Consider the following 13,740-nt stretch of genomic DNA (forward strand, 5'->3'; position numbering starts at 1 on the left):
GGGTAGAGACACAATGGGATGGTGGAATTGTTCTTGTAGAGAGGGTAGAGACACAATGGGATGGTGGAATCGTACTGTTAGAGAGGGTAGAGACACAAAGCGATGGTGGAATTGTTCTTGTAGAGAGAGAGTAGAGACACAATGGGATGGTGGAATTGTTTTCGTAGAGAGAGGCTAGAGACACAATGGGATGGGGGAATTGTTCTTGTAGAGAGAGGGTGTAGAGACACAATGCGATGGTGGAATTGTACTTGTAGAGAGAGAGGGTAAAAACACAATGGGATGGGGGAATTGTTCTTGTAGAGAGCGTAGAGACACAATGGGATGGTGGAATTGTTCTTGTAGAGAGGGCAGAGACACAATGGGATGGTGGAATTGTTCTTGTAGAGAGAGGGTAGAGACACAATGGGATGGTGGAATTGTTCTTGTAGAGAGAGGGTAGAGATACAATGGGATGGTGGAATTGTGTTGTAGAGAGAGACGGTAGAAACACAATGGGATGGGGGAATTGTTCTTGGAGAGAAAGAGGATAAAAACATAATGGCTTGGGGAATTGTTCTTGTAGCGAGAGAGGGTGGAAACACAGTGGGATGGGGGAATTGTTCTTGTAGACAGGGTAGAGACACAACTGGATGGTGGAATTATTCTTGGAGAGAGGATAGAGACACAATGGGATGGGGGAATTGTTCTCGTAGAGAGGGAAGAGACACAATGGGATGGTGGAATTGTTCTTGTAGAGAGAGGGTAGAGATACAATGGGATGGTGGAATTGTTCTTGCAGAGAGGGCAGAGACACAATGGGTTAGGGGAATTGTTCTTGTAGAGAGGGTAGCGCCATAATGGGATAGGGGAATTGTTCTTGTAGAAAGGGTAGAGACACAATGGGATGGTGGAATTGTTCTCGTAGAGAGAGGCTAGAGACACAATGGGATGGGGGAATTGTTCTTGTAGAGAGAGGGTAGAGATACAATGAGATGGTGGAATTGTTCTTGTAGAGAGAGGGTAGAGACACAATGGGATGGTGGAATTGTTCTTGGAGAGAGGGTTGAGACACAATTGGATGGTGGAATTGTTCTTGTAGAGAGGATAGAGACACTATGGGATGGGGGAATTGTTCTTGTAGAGAGGGCAGAGACACAATGGGATGGTGGAATTGGTCTTGTAGAGAGAGGATAGAGATAAAATGGGATGGTGGAATTGTTCATGTAGAGTGGGCAGAGACACAATGGGATAGGGGAATTGTTCTTGTAGAGAGGGTAGAGCCATAATGGGATAGGGGAATTGTTCTTGTAGAAAGGGTAGAGACACAATGGGATGGTGGAATTGTTCTTGTAGAGAGGGTAGAGACACAATGGGATGGTGGAATCGTTCTTTTAGAGAGGGTAGAGACACAATGCGATGGTGGAATGGTTCTTGAAGAGAGAGAGTAGAGACACAATGGGATGGTGGAAGTGTTCTCGTAGAGAGAGGCTAGAGATACAATGGGATGGGGGAATTGTTCTTGTAGAGAGAGGGTAGAGATACAATGAGATGGTGGAATTGTTCTTGTAGAGAGAGTGTAGAGACACAGTGGGATGGTGGAATTGTTCTTGTAGAGAGGGTTGAGACACAATTGGATGGTGGAATTGTTCTTGTAGAGAGGATAGAGACACTATGGGATGGTGGAATTGTTCTTGTAGAGAGGGCAGAGACACAATAGGATGATGGAATTGTTCTTGTAGAGAGAGGGTAGAAACACAATGGGATGGGGGAATTGTTCTTGTAGAGAGGGTAGAAACACAATGGGATGGGGGAATTGTTCTTGTAGAGAGTGAGGGTAAAAACACAATGGCATGGGGAATTGTTCGTGTAGAGAGAGAGGGTAGAGACACAATGGGATGGTGGAATTGTTCTTGGAGAGAGGGTTGAGACACAATTGGATGGTGGAATTGTTCTTGTAGAGAGGATAGAGACACAATGGGATGGGGGAATTGTTCTTGTAGAGAGGGCAGAGACACAATGGGATGGTGGAATTGGTCTTGTAGAGAGAGGATAGAGATAAAATGGGATGGTGGAATTGTTCATGTAGAGTGGGCAGAGACACAATGGGATAGGGGAATTGTTCTTGTAGAGAGGGTAGAGACATAATGGGATAGGGGAATTGTTCTTGTAGAAAGGGTAGAGACACAATGGGATGGTGGAATTGTTCTTGTAGAGAGGGTAGAGACACAATGGGATGGTGGAATCGTTCTTTTAGAGAGGGTAGAGACACAATGCGATGGTGGAATGGTTCTTGAAGAGAGAGAGTAGAGACACAATGGGATGGTGGAAGTGTTCTCGTAGAGAGAGGCTAGAGATACAATGGGATGGGGGAATTGTTCTTGTAGAGAGAGGGTAGAGATACAATGAGATGGTGGAATTGTTCTTGTAGAGAGAGTGTAGAGACACAGTGGGATGGTGGAATTGTTCTTGTAGAGAGGGTTGAGACACAATTGGATGGTGGAATTGTTCTTGTAGAGAGGATAGAGACACTATGGGATGGTGGAATTGTTCTTGTAGAGAGGGCAGAGACACAATAGGATGATGGAATTGTTCTTGTAGAGAGAGGGTAGAAACACAATGGGATGGGGGAATTGTTCTTGTAGAGAGCGTAGAGACACAATGGGATGGTGGAATTGTTCTTGTAGAGAGGTCAGAGACACAATGGGATGGTGGAATTGTTCTCGTAGAGAGAGGCTAGAGACACAATGGGATGGGGGAATTGTTCTTGTAGAGAGAGGGTAGAGATACAATGAGATGGTGGAATTGTTCTTGTAGAGAGAGGGTAGAGACACAATGGGATGGTGGAATTGTTCTTGGAGAGAGGGTTGAGACACAATTGGATGGTGGAATTGTTCTTGTAGAGAGGATAGAGACACTATGGGATGGGGGAATTGTTCTTGTAGAGAGGGCAGAGACACAATGGGATGGTGGAATTGGTCTTGTAGAGAGAGGATAGAGATAAAATGGGATGGTGGAATTGTTCATGTAGAGTGGGCAGAGACACAATGGGATAGGGGAATTGTTCTTGTAGAGAGGGTAGAGCCATAATGGGATAGGGGAATTGTTCTTGTAGAAAGGGTAGAGACACAATGGGATGGTGGAATTGTTCTTGTAGAGAGGGTAGAGACACAATGGGATGGTGGAATCGTTCTTTTAGAGAGGGTAGAGACACAATGCGATGGTGGAATTGTTCTTGAAGAGAGAGAGTAGAGACACAATGGGATGGTGGAATTGTTCTGGTAGAGAGAGGCTAGAGATACAATGGGATGGGGGAATTGTTCTTGTAGAGAGAGGGTAGAGATACAATGAGATGGTGGAATTGTTCTTGTAGAGAGAGAGTAGAGACACAATGGGATGGTGGAATTGTTCTGGTAGAGAGAGGCTAGAGATACAATGGGATGGGGGAATTGTTCTTGTAGAGAGAGGGTAGAGATACAATGAGATGGTGGAATTGTTCTTGTAGAGAGGATAGAGACACTATGGGATGGTGGAATTGTTCTTGTAGAGAGGGCAGAGACACAATAGGATGATGGAATTGTTCTTGTAGAGAGAGGGTAGAAACACAATGGGATGGGGGAATTGTTCTTGTAGAGAGCGTCGAGACACAATTGGATGGTGGAATTGTTCTTGTAGAGAGAGAGGGTAGAGACACAATGGGATGGTGGAATTGTTCTTGTAGAGAGGGTAGAGACACAATTGGATGGTGGAATTGTTCTTGTAGAGAGGATAGAGACACAATGGGATGGGGGAATTGTTCCTGTAGAGAGGGCAGAGACACAATGGGATGGTGGAATTGTTCTTGTAGAGAGGGCAGAGACACAATGGGATGGTGGAATTGTTCTTGTAGAGAGGGCAGAGACACAATGGGATGGTGGAATTATTCTTGCAGAGAGGGTAGAGACACAATGGGATGATGGAATTGTTCTTGTAGAGAGAGGGTAGAAACACAATGGGATGGGGGAATTGTTCTTGTAGAGAGAGAGGGTAAAAACACAGTGGGATGGGGGAATTGTTCTTGTAGAGAGAGAGGGTAGAAACACAACAGGATGGAGGAATTGTCCTTGTAGAGAGAGAGAGTAGAGACACAATGGGATAGGGGAATTGTTCTTGTAGAGAGAGAGCGTAGAGCCATAATGGGATAGGGGAATTGTTCTTGTAGAGAGGGTAGAGACACAATGGGATGGTGGCATTGTTCTTGTAGAGAGAGGGTAGAGATACAATGGGATGGTGGAATTGTTCTTGTAGAGAGGGCAGAGACACAATGGGATGGTGGAATCGTTCTTGTAGAGAGGGTAGAGACACAATGGGATGGTGGAATTGTTCTTGTAGAGAAAGAGTAGAGACACAATGGGATGTGGGAATTGTTCTTGTAGAGAGAGAGGGTTGAGACACAGTCGGATGGTGGAATTGTCCTTGTAAAGAGAGAAGGTAGAGACACAATGGGATGGGGGAATTGTTCTTGTAGAGAGAGAGGGTAGAGACACAATGGGATGGTGGAATTGTTCTTGTAGAGAGGTTAGAGACACAATGGGATGGTGGAATTGTTCTTGTAGAGAGAGGGTAGACATACAATGGGATGGTGGAATTGTTCTTGTAGAGAGAGGGTAGAGACACAATGGGATGGTGGAATTGTTCTTGTAGAGAGAGGGTAGAGATACAATGGGATGATGGAACTGTTCTTGTACAGAGAGAGGGTAGAAACACAATGGGATGGGGGAATTGTTCTTGTAGAGAGAGAGGGTAAAATCACAGTGGGATAGGGGAATTGTTCTTGTAGAGAGGGTAGAGATACAATTGGATGGTGGAAGTGTTCTTGTAGAGAGGATAGAGACACAATGGGATGGTGGAATTATTCTTGTAGAGAGGGCAGAGACACAATGGGATGGTGGAATTGTTCATGTAGCGAGGGCAGAGACACAATGGGATGATGGAATTGTTCTTGTAGAGAGAGGGTAGAAACACAATGGGATGGGGGAATTGTTCTTGTAGAGAGAGAGGGTAAAAACACAGTGGGATGCGGGAATTGTTCTTGTAGAGAGAGAGGGTAGAAACACAATGGGATGGGGGAATTGTTCTTGTAGAGAGGGAAGAGCCATAATGGGATAGGGGAATTGTTCTTGTAGAGAGGGTAGAGATACAATGGGATGATGGACTTGCTGTTGTAGAGAGAGAGGGTAGAAACACAATGGGATAGTGGAATTGTTCTGGTAGAGAGGGAGGGTAAAAACACAATGGGATGGGGGAATTGTTCTTGTCGAGAGAGAGGGTAGAGTCACAATGGGATGGTGGAATTCTCCTTGTAGAGAGAGAAGGTACAGACACAATGGGATGGGGGAATTGTCCTTGTAGAGAGAGAAGGTAGAGACACAATGGGATGGTGGAATTGTTCTTGTAGAGAGGGTAGAGACACAATGGGATGGTGGAATTGTTCTTGTACAGAGAGGGTAGAGACACAATGGGATGGCGGAATTGTTCTTGTAGAGAGAGGGCAGAGATACAATGGGTAGGTGGAATTGTTCTTGTAGAGAGAGGGCAGAGATACAATGGGTAGGTGGAATTGTTCTTGTAGAGAGAGGGTAGAGACACAATGGGATGGTGGAATCGTTCTAGTAGAGAGGGTAGAGACACAATGGGATGGTGGAATTGTTTTTGTGGAGAAAGAGTAGAGACACAATGGGATGTGCGAATTGTTCTTGTAGAGAGAGAGGGCTGAGACACAGTCGGATGGTGGAATTGTCCTTGTAAAGAGAGAAGGTAGAGACACAGTGGGATGGGGGAATTGTTCCTGTAGAGAGACAGGGTAGAGACACAATGGGATGGTGGAATTGTTCTTGTAGAGAGGGTCGAGACACAATGGGATGGTGGAATTGTTCTTGTAGAGAGGGCAGAGACACAATGGGATGGTGGAATCGTTCTTGTAGAGAGGGTAGAGACACAATGGGATGGTGGAATTGTTCTTGTAGAGAAAGAGTAGAGACACAATGGGATGTGGAATTGTTCTTGTAGAGATAGAGGGTTGAGACACAGTCGGATGGTGGAATATTCCTTGCAAAGAGAGAAGGTAGAGACACAATGGCATGGCGGAATTGTTCTTGTAGAGAGAGAGGGTAGAGACACAATGTGATGGTGGAATTGTTCTTGTAGAGAGGGTAGAGACACAATGGGATGGTGGAATTTTTTTGTAGAGAGAGAGGGTAGAAACACAATGGGATGGGGGAATTCTTCTTGTAGAGAGAGAGGGTAAAAACACAATGGGATCGTGGAATTGTTCTTGTAGAGAGGGCAGTGAAACAATGGGATGATGGAATTGTTCTTGTAGAGAGAGGGTAGAAACACAATGGGATGGGGGAATTGTTCCTGTAGAGAGCGTAGAGACACAATGGGATAGTGGAATTGTTCTTGTAGAGAGGGCAGAGACACAATGGGATGGTGGAATTGTTCTTGTAGAGAGGGTAGAGACACAATGGGATGGTTGAATTGTTCTTGTAGAGAGGGTAGAGACACAATTGGATGGTGGAATTGTTCTTGTAGAGAGGATAGAGACACAATGGGATGGGGGAATTGTTCTTGTAGAGAGGGCAGAGACACAATGGGATGGTGGAATTGTTCTTGTAGAGAGGGTAGAGACACAATGGTATGGTGGAATTGTTCTTGTAGAGAGGGTAGAGACACAATGGGATGGTGGAATTGTTCTTGTAGAGAGGGTAGAGACACAATGGCATGATGGAATTGTTCTTGTAGAGAGAGGGTAGAAACACAATGGGATGGGAGAATTGTTCTTCTAGAGAGAGGATAAAAACACAGTGGGATGGGGGAATTGTTCTTGTAGAGAGAGAGGGTAGAAACACAATGGGATGGTGGAATTGTTCTTGTAGAGAGAGGGAGAGTAGAGACACAATGGGATAGGGGAATTGTTCTTGTAGAGAGAGAGCATAGAGCCATAATGGGATAGAGAAATTTTTCTTGTAGAGAGGGTAGAGACACAATGGGATGGTGGCATTGTTCTTGTAGAGAGAGGGTAGAGATACAATGGGATGATGGAATTGTTCTTGTAGAGAGAGAGGTTAGAAACACAATGGGATGGGGGAATTGTTCTTGTACAGAGAGAGGGTAAAAACATAATGGCATGGGGAATTGTTCTTGTAGAGAGAGAGGGTAGAGACACAATGGGATGGTGGAATTTTTCTTGTAGAGAGGGGAGAGATACAATTGCATGGTGGAATTGTTCTTGTAGAGAGGATAGAGAAACAATGGGATGGGGGAATTTTTCTTGTAGAGAGGGCAGAGACACAATAGGATGATGGAATTGTTCTTGTAGAGAGAGGGTAGAAACACAATGGGATGGGGGAATTGTTCTTGTAGAGAGCGTAGAGACACAATGGGATGGTGGAATTGTTCTTGTAGAGAGGGCAGAGACACAATGGGATGGTGGAATTGTTCTTGTAGAGAGGGTAGAGACACAATGGGATGGTGGAAGTGTTCTTGTAGAGAGGATAGAGACACAATGGGATGGTGGAATTATTCTTGTAGAGAGGGCAGAGACACAATGGGATGGTGGAATTGTTCATGTAGCGAGGGCAGAGACACAATGGGATGATGGAATTGTTCTTGTAGAGAGAGGGTAGAAACACAATGGGATGGGGGAATTGTTCTTGTAGAGAGAGAGGGTAAAAACACAGTGGGATGGGGGAATTGTTCTTGTAGAGAGAGAGGGTAGAAACACAATGGGATGGGGGAATTGTTCTTGTAGAGAGGGAAGAGCCATAATGGGATAGGGGAATTGTTCTTGTAGAGAGGGTAGAGATACAATGGGATGATGGACTTGCTGTTGTAGAGAGAGAGGGTAGAAACACAATGGGATAGTGGAATTGTTCTGGTAGAGAGGGAGGGTAAAAACACAATGGGATGGGGGAATTGTTCTTGTCGAGAGAGAGGGTAGAGTCACAATGGGATGGTGGAATAGTTCTTGTAGAGAGAGAGGGTTGAGACACAGTCGGATGGTGGAATTCTCCTTGTAGAGAGAGAAGGTACAGACACAATGGGATGGGGGAATTGTCCTTGTAGAGAGAGAAGGTAGAGACACAATGGGATGGTGGAATTGTTCTTGTAGAGAGGGTAGAGACACAATGGGATGGTGGAATTGTTCTTGTACAGAGAGGGTAGAGACACAATGGGATGGCGGAATTGTTCTTGTAGAGAGAGGGCAGAGATACAATGGGTAGGTGGAATTGTTCTTGTAGAGAGAGGGCAGAGATACAATGGGTAGGTGGAATTGTTCTTGTAGAGAGAGGGTAGAGACACAATGGGATGGTGGAATCGTTCTAGTAGAGAGGGTAGAGACACAATGGGATGGTGGAATTGTTTTTGTGGAGAAAGAGTAGAGACACAATGGGATGTGCGAATTGTTCTTGTAGAGAGAGAGGGCTGAGACACAGTCGGATGGTGGAATTGTCCTTGTAAAGAGAGAAGGTAGAGACACAGTGGGATGGGGGAATTGTTCCTGTAGAGAGACAGGGTAGAGACACAATGGGATGGTGGAATTGTTCTTGTAGAGAGGGTCGAGACACAATGGGATGGTGGAATTGTTCTTGTAGAGAGGGCAGAGACACAATGGGATGGTGGAATCGTTCTTGTAGAGAGGGTAGAGACACAATGGGATGGTGGAATTGTTCTTGTAGAGAAAGAGTAGAGACACAATGGGATGTGGAATTGTTCTTGTAGAGATAGAGGGTTGAGACACAGTCGGATGGTGGAATATTCCTTGCAAAGAGAGAAGGTAGAGACACAATGGCATGGCGGAATTGTTCTTGTAGAGAGAGAGGGTAGAGACACAATGTGAAGGTGGAATTGTTCTTGTAGAGAGGGTAGAGACACAATGGGATGGTGGAATTTTTTTGTAGAGAGAGAGGGTAGAAACACAATGGGATGGGGGAATTCTTCTTGTAGAGAGAGAGGGTAAAAACACAATGGGATCGTGGAATTGTTCTTGTAGAGAGGGCAGAGAAACAATGGGATGATGGAATTGTTCTTGTAGAGAGAGGGTAGAAACACAATGGGATGGGGGAATTGTTCCTGTAGAGAGCGTAGAGACATAATGGGATAGTGGAATTGTTCTTGTAGAGAGGGCAGAGACACAATGGGATGGTGGAATTGTTCTTGTAGAGAGGGTAGAGACACAATGGGATGGTGGAATTGTTCTTGTAGAGAGGGTAGAGACACAATTGGATGGTGGAATTGTTCTTGTAGAGAGGATAGAGACACAATGGGATGGGGGAATTGTTCTTGTAGAGAGGGCAGAGACACAATGGGATGGTGGAATTGTTCTTGTAGAGAGGGTAGAGACACAATGGTATGGTGGAATTGTTCTTGTAGAGAGGGCAGAGACACAATGGGATGGTGGAATTGTTCTTGTAGAGAGGGTAGAGACACAATGGGATGATGGAATTGTTCTCGTAGAGAGAGGGTAGAAACACAATGGGATGGGGGAATTGTTCTTGTAGAGAGAGAGGGTAAAAACACAGTGGGATGGGGGAATTGTTCTTGTAGAGAGAGAGGGTAGAAACACAATGGGATGGAGGAATTGTTCTTGTAGAGAGAGAGAGTAGAGACACAATGGGATAGGGGAATTGTTCTTGTAGAGAGAGAGCGTAGAGCCATAATGGGATAGGGGAATTGTTCTTGTAGAGAGGGTAGAGACACAATGGGATGGTGGCATTGTTCTTGTAGAGAGAGGGTAGAGACACAGTCGGATGGTGGAATTGTTCTTGTAGAGAGAGAGGTTAGAAACACAATGGGATGGGGGAATTGTTCTTGTACAGAGAGAGGGTAAAAACATAATGGCATGGGGAATTGTTCTTGTAGAGAGAGAGGGTAGAGACACAATGGGATGGTGGAATTTTTCTTGTAGAGAGGGGAGAGATACAATTGCATGGTGGAATTGTTCTTGTAGAGAGGATAGAGAAACAATGGGATGGGGGAATTTTTCTTGTAGAGAGGGCAGAGACACAATAGGATGATGGAATTGTTCTTGTAGAGAGAGGGTAGAAACACAATGGGATGGGGGAATTGTTCTTGTAGAGAGCGTAGAGACACAATGGGATGGTGGAATTGTTCTTGTAGAGAGGGCAGAGACACAATGGGATGGTGGAATTGTTCTTGTAGAGAGGGTAGAGACACAATGGGATGGTGGAATTGTTCTTGTAGAGAAAGAGTAGAGACACAATGGGATGTGGGAATTGTTCTTGTAGAGAGGGGAGAGATACAATGGGATGATGGACTTGTTGTTGTAGAGAGGGTAGAAACACAATGGGATGGTGGAATTGTTCTGGTAGAGAGGGAGGGTAAAAACACAATGGGATGGGAGAATTGTTCTTGTAGAGAGAGAGGATAGAGTCACAATGGGATGGTGGAATAGTTCTTGTAGAGAGAGAGGGTTGAGACACAGTCGGATGGTGGAATTCTCCTTGTAGAGAGAGAAGGTAGAGACACAATGGGATGGGGGAATTGTCCTTGTAGAGAGAGAAGGTAGAGACACAATGGGATGGTGGAATTGTTCTTGTAGAGAGGGTAGAGACACAATGGGATGGTGGAATTGTTCTTGGACAGAGAGGGTAGAGACACAATGGGATGGTGGAATTGTTCTTGTAGAGAGAGGGCAGAGATACAATGGGATGGTGGAATTGTTCTTGTAGAGAGGGTAGAGACACAATGGGATGATGGAATTGTTCTTGTAGAGAGGGTAGAGACACAATGGGATGGTGGAATTGTTCTTGTACAGAGAGGGTAGAGACACAATGGGATGGTGGAATTGTTCTTGTAGAGAGAGGGTAGAGACACAATGGAATGGTGGAATTGTTCTTGCAGAGAGGGTAGAGACACAATTGGATGGTGGAATTGTTCTTGTAGAGAGGATAGAGACACAATGGGATGGGGGAATTGTTCTTGTAGAGAGGGCAGAGACACAATGGGATGGTGGAATTGTTCTTGTAGAGAGGGTAGAGACACAATGGGATGATGGAATTGTTCTTGTAGAGAGGGTAGAGACACAATGGGATGGTGGAATTGTTCTTGTACAGAGAGGGTAGAGACACAATGGGATGGTGGAATTGTTCTTGCAGAGAGAGGGTAGAGACACAATGGGATGGTGGAATGGTTCTTGTAGAGAGGATAGAGACACAATGGGATGGGGAAATTGTTCTTGTAGAGAGAGGGTAGAGACACAATGGGATGGTGGAATTGTTCTTGTAGAGAGGGTAGAGCCGTAATGGGATAGGGTTAATTGTTCTTGTAGAGAGGGTAGAGATACAATGGGATAATGGACTTGTTCTTGTAGAGAGAGAGGGTTGAAACACAATGGGATGGTGGAATTGTTCTGGTAGAGAGAGGGTAGAGTCACAATGGGATGGTGGAATAGTTCTTGTAGAGAGAGAGGGTTGAGACACAGTCGGATGGTGGAATTGTCCTTGTAGAGAGAGAAGGTAGAGACACAATGGGATGGGGGAATTGTCCTTGTAGAGAGAGAACGTAGAGACACAATGGGATGGTGGAATTGTTCTTGTAGAGAGGGTAGAGACACAATGGGATGGTGGAATTGTTCTTGTAGAGAGAGGGTAGAGACACAATGGGATGGTGGAATTGTTCTTGTAGAGAGAGGGCAGAGATACAATGGGTAGGTGGAATTGTTCTTGTAGAGAGAGGGCAGAGACACAATGGGTAGGTGGAATTGTTCTTGCAGAGAGGGTAGAGACACAATTGGATGGTGGAATTGTTGTTGTAGAGAGGATAGAGACACAATGGGATGGGGGAATTGTTCTTGTAGAGACAGAGGGTAAAAACACAATGGCATGGGGGAATTGTTCTTGTAGAGAGGGTAGAGACACAATGGGATGGTGGAATTGTTCTTGTACAGAGAGGGTAGAGACCCAATGGGATGGTGGAATTGTTCTTGTAGAGAGAGGGTAGAGACACAATGGGATGGTGGAATGGTTCTCGTAGAGAGGATAGAGACACAATGGGATGGGGAAATTGTTCTTGTAGAGAGAGGGTAGAGACACAATGGGATGGTGGAATTGTTCTTGTAGAGGGTAGAGACACCATGGGATGGTGGAATTGTTCTTGTAGAGAGGCTAGAGACACAATGGGACTGAAGTGATTTTCTTGTAGTGTCAGCACAGACCTAATAGGCCAAATGGCCTCTAAGCCGCAGTCCTGGCGCTTTCATCACATGACCTCTGGCCCTCAAACTGTCCCGCACACCAACTCCCTCTATTGGCTGTTCAAACTAACCAATCACAAGGGCCCTAGACCGCACAGTAACCAATCCGCTTTGGTGAAGGGGAGCGAGGGCGGGGGAGAGGGGGGCTCGTATTGATAGAAGTGTCATCAAACCAATGATGAGACGCGGGCCTCAGATCACGTGATCCTAAGCTAATGAGCCGCCAACTGCAACGCTGCGCGCGGGGGGGGGGGGGGGGGAAGAGAGAGATTTGTTTGTCTGTCACGATATGACATTTTAATAAATAACGTCCAGTGACACGTGACACACTGAGCACCGTCGCTGCTATAATACTTACCGCCGGTAAAGTGCTGAATGAGGGAACGGATGCGTGGTTGATTTTTGGGACGGCTATTGCTTGTGTTTGTTTCGTAAACCGGCGAATTGAAGAGCAGAGATAGAGCCCGGCCCGGTTCAGAAAGCCCGCCATTCACCAACGGGAAGTCAAGCGATCACATCGACAGTCGAGTGGCTACCCCTTTTGCGAGGAGTAAGCGGCGGGACTGCGCATGCTCGCACGGCAGGGGGAGGAGACGGGGGAATGTGGGGAGGGAGACGCGGGTGGTGGGGAGGGTTGGAGGGGGACCTGCGTGGAGGGGACGGGGGGATGGGGAGGAGACGGCGGGAGGGGGCTGGGGAGGAGTCGGGGGGAGGGGGAGGGGGATGGGGAGGGGGATTGGGAGGAGACGGTGGGAGGGGGATTGGGAGGAGACGGTGGGAGGGGGATGGGGAGGAGTCGGGGGGAGGGGGATGGGGAGGAGACGGGGGGAGGGGTTGCCAAGAACAACGGCCCAATGACATAAGCTCGCACTGTAAAAGGGGCGCGGCGAAGGCACGCACGGTGAAAAGGGGTGCGATCCCTGGCGCACAGAGAGGGCGTGGTTTTTTGCACCCGTGACGAAGGGGGCGTGGTCGATGCGTGTTTTCGGCACGTACTGCTACAGGGGGCGTGATGACGTCAGAAACTTCCAGCCCCGGGGTTGCAATGGAACTCAAATTGAAAGAAATTGACAAATAAAAACAAAAGTGCTGTAAATACTCAGCATCTGTGGAGTGAAACAGAGTTAATGTTTCTGGCCTCTGACCTTTAACTTTCTGTTTTTATTTCAGGTTTCCAGCATCCACAGAAATCTCCTTTTCCAAAAAGATTTTAAACAAGGGCATATAGGTAGATAGACTCTTGACTAACACATGAATCGAAGGTTATGGGGGTTAGGCAGGAAAATGTCATTGAGGCCAAAAGCAGATCAGCCATGATATAAAAAGCGAAATACTGCGGATGCCGGAAATCTGAAATAAAAACTGAAACTGCTGGAAAAAAACTTCAGTAGGTCTGACAGCACCTGTGGAGAGAGAAACAGAGTTAACGCTTCAAGTCCTTTTCACCCTCCTTCAGCCATGATCTTATTGAATGGTGAAGCAGGCTCGAATGGCCTTGTCCTGCA

The 13,740-nt window shown here is 46.1% G+C and overlaps 1 protein-coding gene across 2 annotated transcripts in view; it reads right to left on the reverse strand.

The window, feature by feature from the left end:
• fxn (frataxin) overlaps positions 1 to 12,829 on the reverse strand; it is a 106,787-nt gene extending 93,958 nt beyond the window's left edge. The window contains exon 1 of one of the 2 annotated variants that reach the window (XM_041186472.1): positions 12,594 to 12,829. In XM_041186472.1, the coding sequence (XP_041042406.1) occupies positions 12,594 to 12,725 (132 nt within the window). In that variant the 5' untranslated portion in view covers positions 12,726 to 12,829. The remainder of the gene's footprint in view (positions 1 to 12,593) is intronic. The other variant, XM_041186471.1, reaches the window with a different exon arrangement.
• Between the last annotated feature and the right edge of the window lie 911 nt (positions 12,830 to 13,740).

Source organism: Carcharodon carcharias, chromosome 4 (assembly GCF_017639515.1).
Source record: "Carcharodon carcharias isolate sCarCar2 chromosome 4, sCarCar2.pri, whole genome shotgun sequence".
Taxonomy (NCBI): domain Eukaryota; kingdom Metazoa; phylum Chordata; class Chondrichthyes; order Lamniformes; family Lamnidae; genus Carcharodon; species Carcharodon carcharias.